Here is a 14,907-nt window from a genome sequence, read left to right on the forward strand (position 1 = left end):
ACGATGACGTTTTTATTTTCCAGCATCCACATCAGCGCCGGCCGTCCACGTAGGATGGCCGGCGCTGACTGGGTATCCCACGTTAGACTTTTCCGGGCAATAGGACTGAATTGGACAATATGCAAAAGGTTTAGGACTGAATTGGCCAAATTGAAAGGTTTATGACTGAATTGGCACAAATGCAATAGGTTGAGGACTGAATTGGTAATTTTCCCAATTTTTTGACCACAAAAAATCTCAAACTGATCTTTGACAAATTTACCCTCTATTAGTTTTCTTTGATTCTTCCGTCAAATTTTCCATTAAATTGTTGAGTTTGATGACACATGACAATTGACGCAGATAGAAGCGATAACTTGGAAAACCCTTCCACGATTCGACTGGAATTCAATTCAATTTCATAATATCTAAATGCAAATCTGGACGTCCTTTTATAATGATAGGACTCCTAAAAATATCCGAATTAATGAAGATAACATCAAAGCAAATCAAATCTAATCTTATCTAATAAAATCAAATCTAATCTTATCTAATAAAATCAAACGAAATATTGATAATTCGAAATTGCTTAAAGTAAAAAGGGAAAATTTCAAAAAAGGACCTAAAGTGGGGTCATTTTCCCAAAAGAGGGTCCAAAGTGGACGTAGTGCCAAATAAAGGCCTGAAGTGCCCAATCAGTCTCAAATTGGGGTCCGAAGTTCCCAATCAGTCTCAAGTTAGGGCCTGGCTTCGCCGGCCGGTCAAATGCTCACCGGCTGGCGAGCAAGTTACTGTTCCGGCGAGGGCAGTTTTGTCCAAATAAAATCTGAATCAAAGGAAAAGGCAATTTTATAAAAACAAAACTTGCGTTTTTCTTTTTCCAACCCCAACCCACTTCGATAAAAGAAAACCCTCAATCCACTCGATGAACGAAAGGGATGACTGAAAGAGCGAGGCGGTGGGTGACCGGCGGTGCATGACCGGTCGGCGGCGTGCGATCGGCGGCAGGGGCAGCGACGTGTGACCGGGCGATCGTGTCTTTCCTTCACCCATATTCTACAGCTACAAGAATTGATCCTCCGTTCGTGCTCGCATTCGAAGGGTTGACGGTGAAGTTCCCCGCCTCCGCGACATTCTCTGCGATTTTGCGCTTACCAAATTTGCTCTGGGTTCGTCTTTCGGCTCATGAATGTTTCGATTCGGACAAAATCCGTAAGCGTCGAACGTGCGTACGAAGATTCCTGATCTCGTCTCCATCCCGGAGATGCTATTTTGCGGCGTGTTCCTAAGTTCATTGGACATGTCGAAATGGTAAAGTGCGCGCATATTCATTGTTAATCTCTGGCATCCAAGAACAACGATTCAGTCTGCAATGCGAACTGGCTTTTGTTTTGGAGCGATCTGCTGAATCGGTGTGTTAGGTCGGAGGTGGAAGATGTGTTCTGTCACTTTACTGATGTTGTGGGAACAGATGAAATTGGAGAATTGAAGCAAATTTACCTGTATCTGAATAAATGTCGTTGTTTTCTCTCTTTGAAGTTGGAAGAAGGCTCTCTGGCACAAACAATCTCTTGAACATGGATTACCTCTTTGGGGTGGCATGAAAATAGGGATTAGAGGATGCACCTCAGCGGAGAACCTCTCCTACGATTCACACAAAGCGTTCGTGTCTTTCATTGGGTGAATCCGTCGAGGTTAGTTTTCCAAATTGGAGCTCTGATTTGAAATCCTAATTTTTCTAATCTTCAAATTTCGTTTGTTTCTCAGTTCCTAAATTGGTTCAACTTGTCTTTCCTCCGTCCAAAAGAAGGCGATTGCAATATTTGAAGTAACATGTTGACAAGGCGTGGGCATGTCGTGGAATACTACAGTAACAGTAGCGACGACAGTGAGTTGATTATTTATAGTGCATTTTCTGATTGTAAAGGAATAAGCCGCGGTCCCTTCACGTCCTCCGTGGTCCATACTTTTCAATTTTTTTACTGTTTTCATGAACCCACTATCTCATGTTTTATCGTTTATTGCATGAACCCCATTCTTAAATTGTGGAAGTAGACTACAATTTCTCTATGCTAGATTTCACGCAAAGCCCATTCTTAAATTTTGCGAGAAAAGGTGGGTCGCAATTGAAGGAATACTGTTTATCACTCGCTAAAGAAGATTGCAGACGCCAATCTGTGTCCTTTATATCGTGTGAAAAGGTACTCAACAGATTGTGTGTGGCGGTTGTTTGTTAAGTAATTGTATTGCAAATACTCTGATTGCTGGATTCATTCTCTGTGGCTAGGCTGTGTGCAGTGGACTTTTGTAATTTTGTCAGTTTTTAAGGAGCTGATGGTGTCATTTGGCTTCTAAGTGTTTCTTATGTGGGAGTGCAGCACATTCACACTTTGATATTTTTACTTCCCTTTTTGCCAGTAGTAATTCCACAATGGAAGTCTTAAACAAGCAAACAGCTTCTAAGTAATTACTAGAAGGTACCAAACCCCCAGGCGAGGCGAGGTTAGTGAATAACACACACTAATTCTTGTAACTGATCCAAACTGCGTGAAATCTATTTTTTTACTGTCTTCTGGGTTTGCTGAGAGCACTTTTATGATCTTAAAATGGTGAATGTCTTTATATATACCTGAAGATGCTGGTGCAACCTAACTTGTGCACCGCAGAAGCCGCATCTCTTGAGTTTTTCAAATATTATAGAACGTAGATTGTCCGTTGTAATTTATGCTAACGAAAGCACTGTTTTTGCAGATGTATTGAATGCTGGAGAGGATTAGTCCGAGGACAAGAAAATTAGAGTTGTTTGCTCGCATGCACAACACTCATGTAGGGTATTGTTATTCAATTTACTGTCCTTTATTTTTGAAAATAAGAATAAGCTGCCGAAGAAAAGTGAAACTTGCATATTCCTCTTATGGACAATGGACGGTAGAAGAGTCTAGGCATTTTTGGACCACTGTATATATCTGATGAACAAACAATTTCATAATGATTAATAAGTGGGTAATGCATGTGTTTTGCCCAGAACCTTAGGATTGTCACTCTTCCAGGGTGAAGGCCCTCTTGTCATGTATATTGATTAATTTTTACCAAAAGAATCTCATCCTGGTATTATCGTTGCCTTGAGGTCTCTTTTGATGGTTCGTGTCATTTTCAGGTGGTTGTCACTTGGTAATCAGTTGAGCGGCGCACGATTAGTAGAAGAAGGGCTGCAAGCAAGATTTAAGCAGGCTTACCCTGATGTCGAGGTGCAACCGGCGTCTCCTCCAAGGGCTTCGGTGATGGAAGTTGACTCAGTGCTGCTCATATTATGAGTCCGTTTGTGCGGCGGACCCCAAGTTCCGCTTCCGCGCAGTTTTCGAACCTGCAGTTTTTGGAGCTATGGAGGTCGATATAGTGAGCTAGAATGGCGCCATCCGGTGGAGTGATGAAGTAATTAAACATCAGTTTGACTATTTGCAATGTTACTGCCTTTTGGGTGTTGGCCATTTGTTCCTTGTAATTGTCGATTGGATTCAACAATTTCGCCGCAGATGTCCTTGGATTATTCTCGTACAATGATGTCAAAGCGAGACAATAAGATCGATGGGGAATTCCCGCCAGATGTTGTCACTGATGCATCCTGATGTGCTGGTTTTTGGCTGACTGGTTTTTGTTGGTATATCTGTAGTTAAAGCCTTGATGTAATTTGTCAGAGTAAGATTATGATATATTATTAGTGTCATGTGTAAACTGTACTGCTTTAATATTCTTTTATAAAGTGTAGGATGTCAATTTTAACTGTTTTCTGCATTGAATTCATATGGACTTGAAGAATATCATTTGCTTTCGAGGATTAATTTCTTGGACAGCAAGAAGCTGGCTAGACAGGGTAATGCTTGAGTAGGATTTAAGATGAACTTACACTGAGTTTTTTGGCGTTCTGCTTCCATGTGAAAAGAGGATGAAATCACGCATAGCTCACTATTTTAGTCAAGAACTATATTTACAGTGCATTATGACCCTCAAGGCCTCTTCATTTAGCATTCTTACCCGAAAGCTTTTGGAACTTTTGATGTTTTGATGTGGGTGCAAATTCAGTTTTGCTTGTCTTGTAGTCCATTTACTTGCAACCGCACATTCAGAAGATTTATATCACTAGATTCAAAAAATTGTACACCAAGGTCTGTCATGTTAGCGGAGCAATGAGTTGGCAAAGAAAAGTCAGCGTCTTGCACTAATCCTAAGTTCAACGTTGGAACTTGCTATCCACTAAGGAACACTCCTGAAAGAGGATCAAAGTAAAGGGACATGAAAGTTCTGTTTTTCACATTCATAGCAAGCAAAAGAAAACATGGTGAAGAGTAGTGATGGATTGCATGACATTGAAAGAATCATGGAGGAGCGAGCAAGTTGTGGTGGATATTCGAAAAATGTGCCTTCATTCCACACAAAAATGTGCCTTCATGTAAGAGATTATAACCACTCATTGCAGGATCATGCCAATGCGACACACATTACTAAACTATGAGATATAAGTAACCAACTGCTTTAATAAGGAAGCAAGACCCAGTTGCTTACAAGTAATGTGGAAATTTCCAAACTGGATCGACTGAATATACCTTAAAATAAAACAGTTGGCCAATGACTCATGAAGAAAGAGACCAGAAGAAAAAAGGAGACTTTAAAGGTTCAACTTCATGAGTAATCTTCCTTTCATTGATGTCGAAGTCAATATGTCTTATACAATAGCAAAAGTACGTGTATACGCGTTCATCTAGCAAGCATTCCTCCTCCAGAAGGTTTACCACTGTGTACGTGTATACGGACTTGAAGGTTTACCACTGAGTCACTCAGTGGAGGAGGAATGCTTGCTAGATGAACGCGTATAAGCTTGGACCGATCTATTCAATTGTCGGCAATTCTGGAATTGCTGAAACAACAGTTGCTCATAGTCCGTTGGGAGGAACCTCTTCTTCAACTTCTGTTTCATCTGACCCCATGATTGAATAGGAGCCTTGCCTTGTCGACGTCGCGTCAATTGAGTCTGTTCCCACCAAGCTGAAGCGCCACCCTTCAACTTGTACACCACAAGTTTCACTTGACGATCCTCGTCAATATCCATAGCGTCAAAGAATTTTTCGACCTCCCAAAGCCAATCAAGGAAATCTTCAATATCCAAATTCCCATTGAAAGTAGGGAGATCTACCTTTAGTTGATACTGCTCAGGATCTCGTCGATATCCTCCCTGACGTCGATTCCCACGAACATGCTCCTCCTGGAATCCCCTGTATCGGCGACCACCACGAATCTGCATCTCCTGGAAATCATCGTCTTCGTCTTCCGTATCCTCGACATAGTCTTGACGCCTTTGTCGGGGAATTCCTCCACGCCCCATAGCATCTTCGGGATCACGAACGACAGGAATTCGCTCGGCTGGAAGATTGCCAGGCGCATGGTTTGTGGACAAACGCTGGATGGCATCAAGGATCTCTTGAAACCTCCGATCGGTTTAATCCACGAACTGATTGAACTCAGCCCGCGTAATAGGCTCGTTCTCACGGCCCTCAGCAGCGGGGAGATTGACATTCACGTTATTCACCATCGTCACAGGAGAAACCTGCTTTGATACCAAATGACGCAGATAGAAGCGATAACTTGGAAAACTCTTCCACGATTCGACTGGAATTCAATTTAATTTCATAATATCTGAATACAAAGCTGGACGTTTTTTATAATGATAGGACTTCTAAAGATATCCGAATTAATGAAGATAACATCAAAGCAAATCAAATCTAATCTTATCTAATAAAATAAAATCTAATCTTATCTAATAAAATCAAACGAAATATTGATAATTCGAAATTGCTTAAAGTAAAAAAAACTGCCTAATAAGAAAAATTGCCGAGATTTCCGGCGATTACGGCGATCACATTCTTCAAGATAATCACAGGATAACTGTTCTACATCACAATTGACAGGTGTACCAATTTGGGATTTTAGCCTTCGTCTGTCATACGTGTAACAATTTTGTGATTTTTCGTGATCATAATCCAATTTAACGAAAATTAACTGAGAATAATATACGAGTTTGTGGTTTTTTGTGATCGCAGATTTACCAATGTAGGATTTTTCGTAGTCTGTGATAAATTTGTCACAAATATACTAATTTTGATTTTTTCGTGATATTAAACCTTTTAAATAAATAATTGTACGGAGGAAAATCAAGTTTCTAGATCACGAAAAGCACCTTCGATCTCATTCAAGAAATTAAAAAGATGAGAATATGCGGGAGTAAACAAATGACTCTGTATCTCAAAAGGAACTCCATTTGACCCAACAACAAAAACCAGGGACACATTAGTCAGACTCAGATCAACAGAGACTCGCTTCCTTCCTCAGCCTCTCTCTCACATTATGGTGCAGAATCTGGTGGCCAACCGACAGGCGACCTCAATGGCAGCCAAGCAAAAGCCCTGGAAAAACGCAAAAGCACACGCAAAACAGTCACTAGGGACAACGTAACAACACATGGTAAAACTCATGGAGCTGTGCTTGTAAAAGTTTAACGGAGTTTACGAAAGATGTTCTGTCAGTAACCCCTCATTTTCAGGAAGGAAGAGAAAAGAGAAAAGCAGAACTCGCCGAGACTATTGCACGGCCGAGATTGGCCGGGACGATCTCGCGGGACGTGCAGGTATAAGCATCGGTTGCCGGTTGCCGAAACTGAAGACAAACAAAACAATTCGTTCAGAAACAACGAAGTTGACTATTTTCGGCTATCAACTAACTATTGTTGTAGAAAATTGGACTATTGCAGATGCATCACTTGGCTATTTAGTTCGTTACCTTGTTTCTTTCTTGTTTCAGTTCTCTCCTCTTGGCGTGGAGCAACACGACGTTGTCCAAGAAGTGTTCATGCGAGTGCACGTACTTGCTGCGGGAGAAGCAACCGGTACAGAGATTGAACGTCCCCGATTCGTCGGCGTCGTCGAAGCACTTCACGCACGTGAAGAATATCCCCAACACGAGGTGCCCGCACCCGTCGCACAGGGGCCTGGCGCTCGTGACGATGTAGAAGAACGTGATGGCCTCGTCGAAGCTGAGCTTCCCGGTGCAGCTCGTGTTCAGCTGCCGGAAGAAGTGAGGGTTGCTCATCCTCACGTAGCCCTTCACCTTCGCAAAGCGTAGAAACTCCGGGAGGCACACGACGCCGTCCCGGTCGTGGTCCATCTCGGCGACGAAGTCCCGCGCTACTTGCTTCGCGTTCTCTGCAGCCGCGTCGTAGTAGGCCTTCGCGGTGTGCTGCAGCTCTTCCATTTTTTTCACCTGAACAAAGCACGGTTTCGGTTGACGAAAGAAACACCTGCATGCAAAACCATGCGACAAGTCATGCATGAGCAAGAAGAATACCCAGCATTAGAGAGAGAGAGAGAGAGAGAGAGAGAGAGAGAGAGTGAGAGACTCACCCTGCTTGTGAGAAAGAGAGCAAGTTGTGGTTTATCTCCTGGATGACAGTATAGAGTGAGCAAGAGAATGGGTTGAATGGGCTTTTATAAGGAAGGAGATCTACAGAGAGAGAGAGAGAGAGAGAGAGAGAGAGAGAGAGAGAGAGAGAGAGGAATGCAGGAGGTGTGATGGTGGCTGCTTCGAGTTCTTCAATCTTCGATTTGATTGTCTGTGTGTTTCCAGCGCGCATGACGCCGGGAACTAACGGACGACGAGACTCCCGGTTCTCTGTCGTTTTAAGGGTGGTTCGTTTAACGAGAAAAACGAGCGATTTGAAAAATATTTTCCGAAAAATAATTAATTATATCGTTTAGAAAAATTAATCGATGGAAAATATTTTCATCATCGATAACAATGTATCCCTAACTATTTTCTTAGACAATGAAAATTTTTTCCATTCACTTATTTTCTTTATGCAATATAAGAGATTATTTTCGAAAAATGTTTTCTAAATCACTCGTTTTTTGCGAAATAAGCGCACTCTTAAACTTTGATTGAACCTTTCTTTTTCTTTTTTACTATCATAACATCTATATAAAAAATATATATTATAAACTTTATCATTCAATAATGCACTTCATTAATGAGAGATATTTAGACCAAACAATAATAATTGCTCTTAAATCTTAACTCTTGAGAATAGCAAATAGTCGAGTCAATTTTATATTATTCTGATTAATGAAAAGTCACTTACAAAGAACCTAAATTAACTTCTTTTATCATACTAAGCTATATGAAAAATATAAATAAACAATGAAAGGAAAATTGATGTATTAATTAAAAGCATGGGTTAATGTTAATCAAAACAAGCCCACTTTTTTGTATAAATATTAAGCCAAATGGTAAAAAAAAAAAAAAAAGGCACAGTGAAAGATAGGAAAAGCACATTAACATTGCTCATGAATTCCCAAATGAATTCGCCTGGCCGGTCTCGGCGATGGGCGATGACTAGCCACAGGGCTCAAATCTGGGCGAGTGCGGCCCTTGCTTGTGATGGCTAGGGACCAACCGCAATCAAAAAGGAAAAGAAAAGGAACAAAAGTAGAGACAGAAAAGAAAAAGGAAAAATGGAAAAAATTTATAAATTTTAAAAAAAAATTGTTGAAATCGTTTACGTCGGCGTTAGCCGTGCCATATAGAATAGCTATCGACCATGTTAGTGATTTCTGACCAAAATTAGTCAGATGGATTACACTGAAAAATCGTCAAAAAATTAAATTGACTAAATTAAAAAGTTTAGGACTGAATTCGCCAACATACGATAGATTTAGTATTTTTGGTACAAATATCCCGATTAAGTTTACCTTGCCAGTTTCTATTTAGAATGGAATCCCAATATATATTGATTTGCTTGAATCTTGCTGGAGCATTTAATTGTGGAGAGAAGAATTTCGAAAAGAACAACGCTAGACTTGCTAAGATTGATTTACAAACAAAATTGGTTTATCAAACATTGTGCGAAACAATGATAGACCCTTAAAAGTGTGGGTAATATTCAAGAATTAATAACGGTCTAACGTGGCTTAATATACTATCTATATAAACCAATCTCATTAAATCTACCAATTTTCTCTTGGAAACGGGGAGAAGTGCCCAAGGTGAAAGAGCCAGCTTCTAGAGATAGAAAAATAACAGCATACGCACGGTTAATTTATTTTTGGGGCTTTGCTAGCATAACGATTTTTGGGCTACTGTTAGAACAACGGCATATTGCGAGCCACAAATTCTTGAAGGAGTGGATCCCACAATAATTTCTAATTATTTATTATTTATTTTTTCTGTGGCCCAAAATAAACCGTTACTCTCATAGTAGATTAAGGACTGTTACATAAACATTTTCATTTATTTATTTTTTTTACTTTTGCCTCAAATTATATTTAAGAATTAATTGTGTTTGGTTGACATAATTGGAATGAAATGACATGGCCATCCCTTCCGATCATCTCTTTGGCTGGCAACATTGGAATGCCGATTCCTTCGCTTAAACGAAAGGTGATTCTTCCACCTCCATTCCATTCTCTTCTCTTTCTTTAATCCAAAAATTCTAAAAAAAATAAAATTGCGTAACTGAAAAAATACGAATTATTATCAATTATTAATTGGTATAATCAAAATATAAAACATGGTGATGTACTTATTCCGATATTTAACAAATAAAATATAATCGAATAGTTTAATAAAGTCATCGATGTTTTCGGAATACATTTTCCGACTAATGGTACGTTACAGTTGACAAATTATAATGACAGAATAATGTGATTAGTATTGACAATTCTAAACTATGTGTTAAGAAATTTCAATTGAATATTGAGTAATTACTAACTCTCAATTATTATAGTATTAATGCAAGTACACAGTCAATTATTTTTATTATAAAAATCTCATTCAATGCCATTTCCAATATATTTTTCTCAAAACCAAACGCAAGATCCTCATTTCATTCACTCCCACTGTTTAATTATATGGATAGTCATTTCATTCCATTCCATTCCATTTTCATTCATATACCTTTATTTCATTTCATTCCGTCGTACCAAACGAAACATAAAAAATGTGGAATATCACGTCGAGTAATCTATGACTAGAAAGGTGACAGATTGTTTTTTTTCTTTTATGACCGTGGGAAACACACGCGTTGGCCATTCTTGCGCCGGTTGCGATGGATAAAACTCCCTGCTAGGGTACAAAAGGACGCCCGCCGCTGCACCAGTAAGTCCGAGTCTGAGTACACAATAATGAATTCGAACTCCCACGTCCGAAATTGAGATGGAAGTAGCACCATCTCTGCACCATCTCTCACGCATCGGCTCGACTCGGTTATATATCCAAGATAAGTTTGATTGTACGTCCTACAACGTAAAGGTAACCCGAAGTTTGGTGACCATCCAAAATAAGATCGGAGGCTATAGACCGCGGAGAGGGCGACTCCATGGCGATCGCCGTTTCTTGGTGACGATGATGTCGGCGTAGATGTGAGCCTCGGGTGATTAGCGCGCGATCGATTGTCACCGACGCAAACTCTCAAATTTTTATTGATTAATCTGGGATGTTCATGTCATTTTAAGATAGATCTTCTTCCACAGGAGGAGTTGAATTCAAGAATGACGCGAGCTATCTTACCTTGTTCTAATCTATCCAATATATGAATTTGCAGCAGACGTTGATAGGGAAATGAATGAGTAAGTCGACGGTCATGAAAATTGGCAATTTGTTTTTTTGCAACGACTTCTAATTGTCCAAGATCTGTTTACAATCGAAACAAACGGTGCCCATGAAAAAAATCATGGAAAAATTACCATCACGTAATGATCATTTACACAACCCGAATGGACAAGATTGAGATAACCCTCTCAAACGAAGGTGGAACTAACCGGAGACGCGCTTCGCCGGCGGCGCCTGCCGGCCCTCTTCTTCCTCGGGCTCGCGTCGCCCCCGCAAACGATGGAGCATTCACAACCGCATACGTTGCTAAAGCACGAGAACAACCCTTTTCCGGCTTCGCCCTCGGTGTGCCGCCTCGCGCGCCTACTGCCGTTCCCCCCGCCGCCGCCGCCACTGCCTTTTACGCTTGGCCCGTAGCTCGTGTACTCGCTGCGGTCGTATATGGTCGGGAGCTCCATCCGCCACCGCTCGAGCTTCGATTGCAAGCCCTCCACACTCTCGCTCAGGCTCCACCCTCCGACCGCCGAGTTCTCGGTCTCGTCCACCACCTTGAACATCCTCTCCTTCGCCGCCGCGGCCGCCACTTCTGAAGGCGACGGCCCCAGATCGGACTCGGTGATGCACAACTCGCCCGGCTTCGACTTCCCGCCGGCCTTTTGGTTGGCACCCGGATCTGAGGGTTTGGCATCTTTCTTCTCAGGTTTTGCCCCTTTGACCCCGACCTCCGACCCGCTAGCGACCGTGCTCGTCTTTGCGCTTCTACCCTTGAAGATCGAATGCCCTAGACTCGAACCGTTGACCATGGAGCTGGGCAATGAGATTGACCCTTTCTTCTTCCCTGGGGTGGAAGAGTCGTTCTCTGACGCGTTGATGATAGAATGCGGTCTCTCGCGGAAGGACACCTTTCGATTCAACGTCTTCGCTTGCCGCGGAACTTGCATCGAACTCGTGTCGCTCTTGGTACGCCGGAGCTCGGGCTTCGCGACGACGGTAGAGATCTGCAGCTGCTGCTGTTGTTTCTGATGTTGTTGAGGAGGGTTGCTGATTGGGTTGTTGTGATCATTCACGAGGACTTGCTTGCCCAATAGGTCTTGAAAACCGACCGCGGAGGCGCTGAGCTGGGTGTACAGCGGCATGCTCCGCATGGAGCTGTCGAGCAGCGCGACGCCGACGTTCAATATCCCCTGCGGGCGCCCCGAGGGGCGGCGGACCTGCAGCGCCACGAAGCGCATGCCGATGTGCTGCTGGTGGCGGAAGGGCCGGGACGGCGGCGGGAGGAGGTTGCTGACGAGGACCCGTATCGTCCCCACGCGCACGTCCTTGAACCAATGGCCGGCGTAGATCTCGATCATCACCGCGGAGGTGTCGCACCGGAGGAAATCCTCGTCGACCCGGAACACGAACTTGTCGTTCCACGTGGGGTTGCACCGGCCGTGGGTGTCCACGCGGGTGGAGAGCTTCCGGTCCGGGTGCACCCACGCGACCGCGTACGTCCGCATGGAGCGGCTCACCGACGCGAGGTCCTGCGCCGAGATGATGTTGACCTCCAGCAGCTGGAACGGGTTGAGGATGATCGAGGACATCGTCGCGCCCGGCGGCACCGTGCGAATGGCCCCCCGCCCGCCCGTTCCGTCTGTCTACTACGTCGTCGTCACCGCCGAGGAGAAGGCGACGTCGAGGCTAACGTCCAGCTCTGTCATGGCGCTCGAAGAAGGGCATCGCGCGCATATAAAACGAGGAGCGAAATCGATGGTGGTCATTGGTTATATTTGTTCGACAGCAGGTTGTGTACAGGTCACGAACGAGCTCTTCACGAGCGCCTAAGATGGTTAGACAGAGAGGCTAAGCTAAGCTAAGCTGACTAAATTTAAACCCACCTTCTCTTCCTTTTATTGTTTCTAACTTTGTTAGGGAAAATATTTGGCTCTTGTTGCAGTTGCGTAGTTAGGTAGTTTCTCTCCGAAATTTGTTGGATATTAATATTATGGCTCTACTTGATTGGCCCACAAAAAAAAAAAGAATCTCGAAAATATTTTCGTCGTTTGTCAATATATGATCTCGAAATTTTCTATGGACACGTATCTCTACTTTTATGGCGCTACGTGATTGCATGCATATGATATATGTGTGTGCACACGCGCGCAATCGCGTGTACATGTTTATTTTTTTTTTCTGGATTTTCATTATGATCATATTCGTGTCGGTTAAAATGATGTGTACGATAGTAACAATGGCATTTGGTTTTATACACGTAGCTATTCTCCCTTTTTCGTATTGCCATGTAAATCTCGCTCCTTTCGACCCCCCACCGTTAAAAAAGAAAAACTCGAATTGCTATAGTATTTGGTAAATTTTGAAGAGTCGTCATATCAAATATACGGGTAATTTCACAGATAGTTGGCCAAACGATTAAATGTGTATCGGACTCGACGGAGCATATGTAAAATATCTTACTTACATAAAAATATGAAAAAGTCAATATAGTGGAATAGAATTCCATACTATCAAAAAATTTGATGATAATCGTTAAACAATGGGAAAAGTGTCAGAAAGGTTATAAACATATTGCATTGATACCAATTTAGCCTTAAACTTTTTGATATAATGTCAATTCAGTCCTTCTGACTAATTTTGACCGGATAATGCTAACATGGAAGTTGGCCAATCTACGTGGTACCGACGGCACTGACGTAGACATATTTTAATGATATTTTAATATTTTATTGATTTTTTTTTAAAAAATTTCTTTCTTCCTTTTTTTGTCGGTGATGGCCGACCACCAGCTGTGGCCTCGCCTCACCAGATCTGGTGAGGGGAGCCCTCGCCTGGCCAGTCGACAGGGACCCTTGCCCAAGCGAGACCAGGGCTTCGCCTGTGGCCGATGGCCGGTCATCAACAAAAGGAGGAAGAAAAAATATTAAAATATTTTTAAAAATTGTTTATGCCAGTACCAGCGGTGCCACGTAAGTCAACTAATGTCCACGTCAGTAATATTCGACCAAAATTAACCAGAAGGATGGAATTGGCACTATATCAAAAGGTTTAAGACTAAATTGGTACAAAAAAATGTTTATAATTAAATTGACACAAATACAATAGGTTTATGACTTTTCTGACACTTTTTCCCGTTAAACCAAGGTTCGTGGCAACAAAATCAATTTGTTTGAATTACCTAATTTAATTAGACTTACTCCAAAAAAAAATAGGAAAATGATTAGCTAACGGTACCGTCATTTTGCAAAATGCACGGTCCAACGTCAACCACACATTTTTATTGAGAAAACAAGAACACTGGCTCTACCAGTGGCAATTTTTTTTTTTACTTCCTATGGCTTCCTATTTTCTTGGCTTAATTTAGCATGTAGAGAATTTAAAACAGTACTGAAATCACAAATAGAAAAATTCCAGTAAGTGGATATTTTTCCACCAAAGAAAAGATTTAAGTAGACTCAAAAATTTTAAATTGCAACTTTTAAAGGAGCGAATATCATTCTCCACCAAAGATAAGATTTGAGGATACCGTTCCCAAATAAAATAAACTCGATAACTCAAAAAAATAGGAAGGTGACTATCTAATATACTTTATTGAACTTCCGATTATTTAGTATTTTGTAATCGATGAAGACATTACCGTGGAGAGAATTTCATTAGTCCGTAATTGCAAGAAAGTAAAAGGTATTTATTAACGTCGAATTCTAGTTGGTGTCTGTTATCATATATTTTAGACATACCATACTTAATATTTTTTCCTAATCTCATTGAAATGGATGTAGTTCGTACTGCCTACCGTTCACGATCCAGGATTCTATTTTATCATCAATCCAATCACCGTTCACATTTTTTTCTTTTTCTTATTAATGAAAAGTTCTCTTTACTTTTTTTTTGGGGGTCTGTAATCTCTTTACTTGTATGACTCAGATGTTTCGTCTTTTTCAAAAAAGTGATTCGATGGATGAAATTTGGTTTGATACTTATGAGATCGAAGAGATTGAAATTAAAATATTTCTTCTTAGAACGTATTGATTATCTACAAGATATGCATTTATGGAATGATTTTTTGTCTACTAATTGTTATTCTTGTCTTAATCTTTTCTTTAATTCATCTGTTTTTATGTATAATTGATATCAGCGGTCTCTGATTTTAGGTCGTCGAAGATTCCTTCTATAGCAAATTTGATTTGAATGAAACGAATGAGAAGCCATTTCATTGCCTAGTGATTTGATTTTGATATTAGTTGTAAAGCCAACATATTAAATATTTCTTCACCTTTAAAATGT

The 14,907-nt window shown here is 41.3% G+C and overlaps 2 protein-coding genes across 2 annotated transcripts; both read right to left on the bottom strand.

The window, feature by feature from the left end:
• Positions 1–6,368: 6,368 nt before the first annotated feature.
• On the bottom strand, positions 6,369–7,278 carry LOC115688423 (uncharacterized). The gene is made up of 2 exons (XM_056305517.1): positions 6,808–7,278; positions 6,369–6,434 (listed from the first exon to the last, which is right to left on the bottom strand). The coding sequence occupies exons 1-2, from the start codon at positions 7,276–7,278 to the stop codon at positions 6,369–6,371; spliced, it is 537 nt and encodes a 178-aa protein (XP_056161492.1).
• Positions 7,279–10,739: 3,461 nt separating this feature from the next.
• LOC115688379 (uncharacterized) lies at positions 10,740–12,345 on the bottom strand. The gene has a single exon (XM_030614177.2). The coding sequence runs from the start codon at positions 12,210–12,212 to the stop codon at positions 10,818–10,820; it is 1,395 nt and encodes a 464-aa protein (XP_030470037.2). The 5' UTR covers positions 12,213–12,345; the 3' UTR covers positions 10,740–10,817.
• Between the last annotated feature and the right edge of the window lie 2,562 nt (positions 12,346–14,907).

The sequence above is a fragment of the Syzygium oleosum genome, unplaced genomic scaffold, assembly GCF_021117445.2.
Source record: "Syzygium oleosum isolate NSW1041296 unplaced genomic scaffold, Sole_v2.1 Sole_v2.01, whole genome shotgun sequence".
In the NCBI taxonomy this organism is placed as follows: domain Eukaryota; kingdom Viridiplantae; phylum Streptophyta; class Magnoliopsida; order Myrtales; family Myrtaceae; genus Syzygium; species Syzygium oleosum.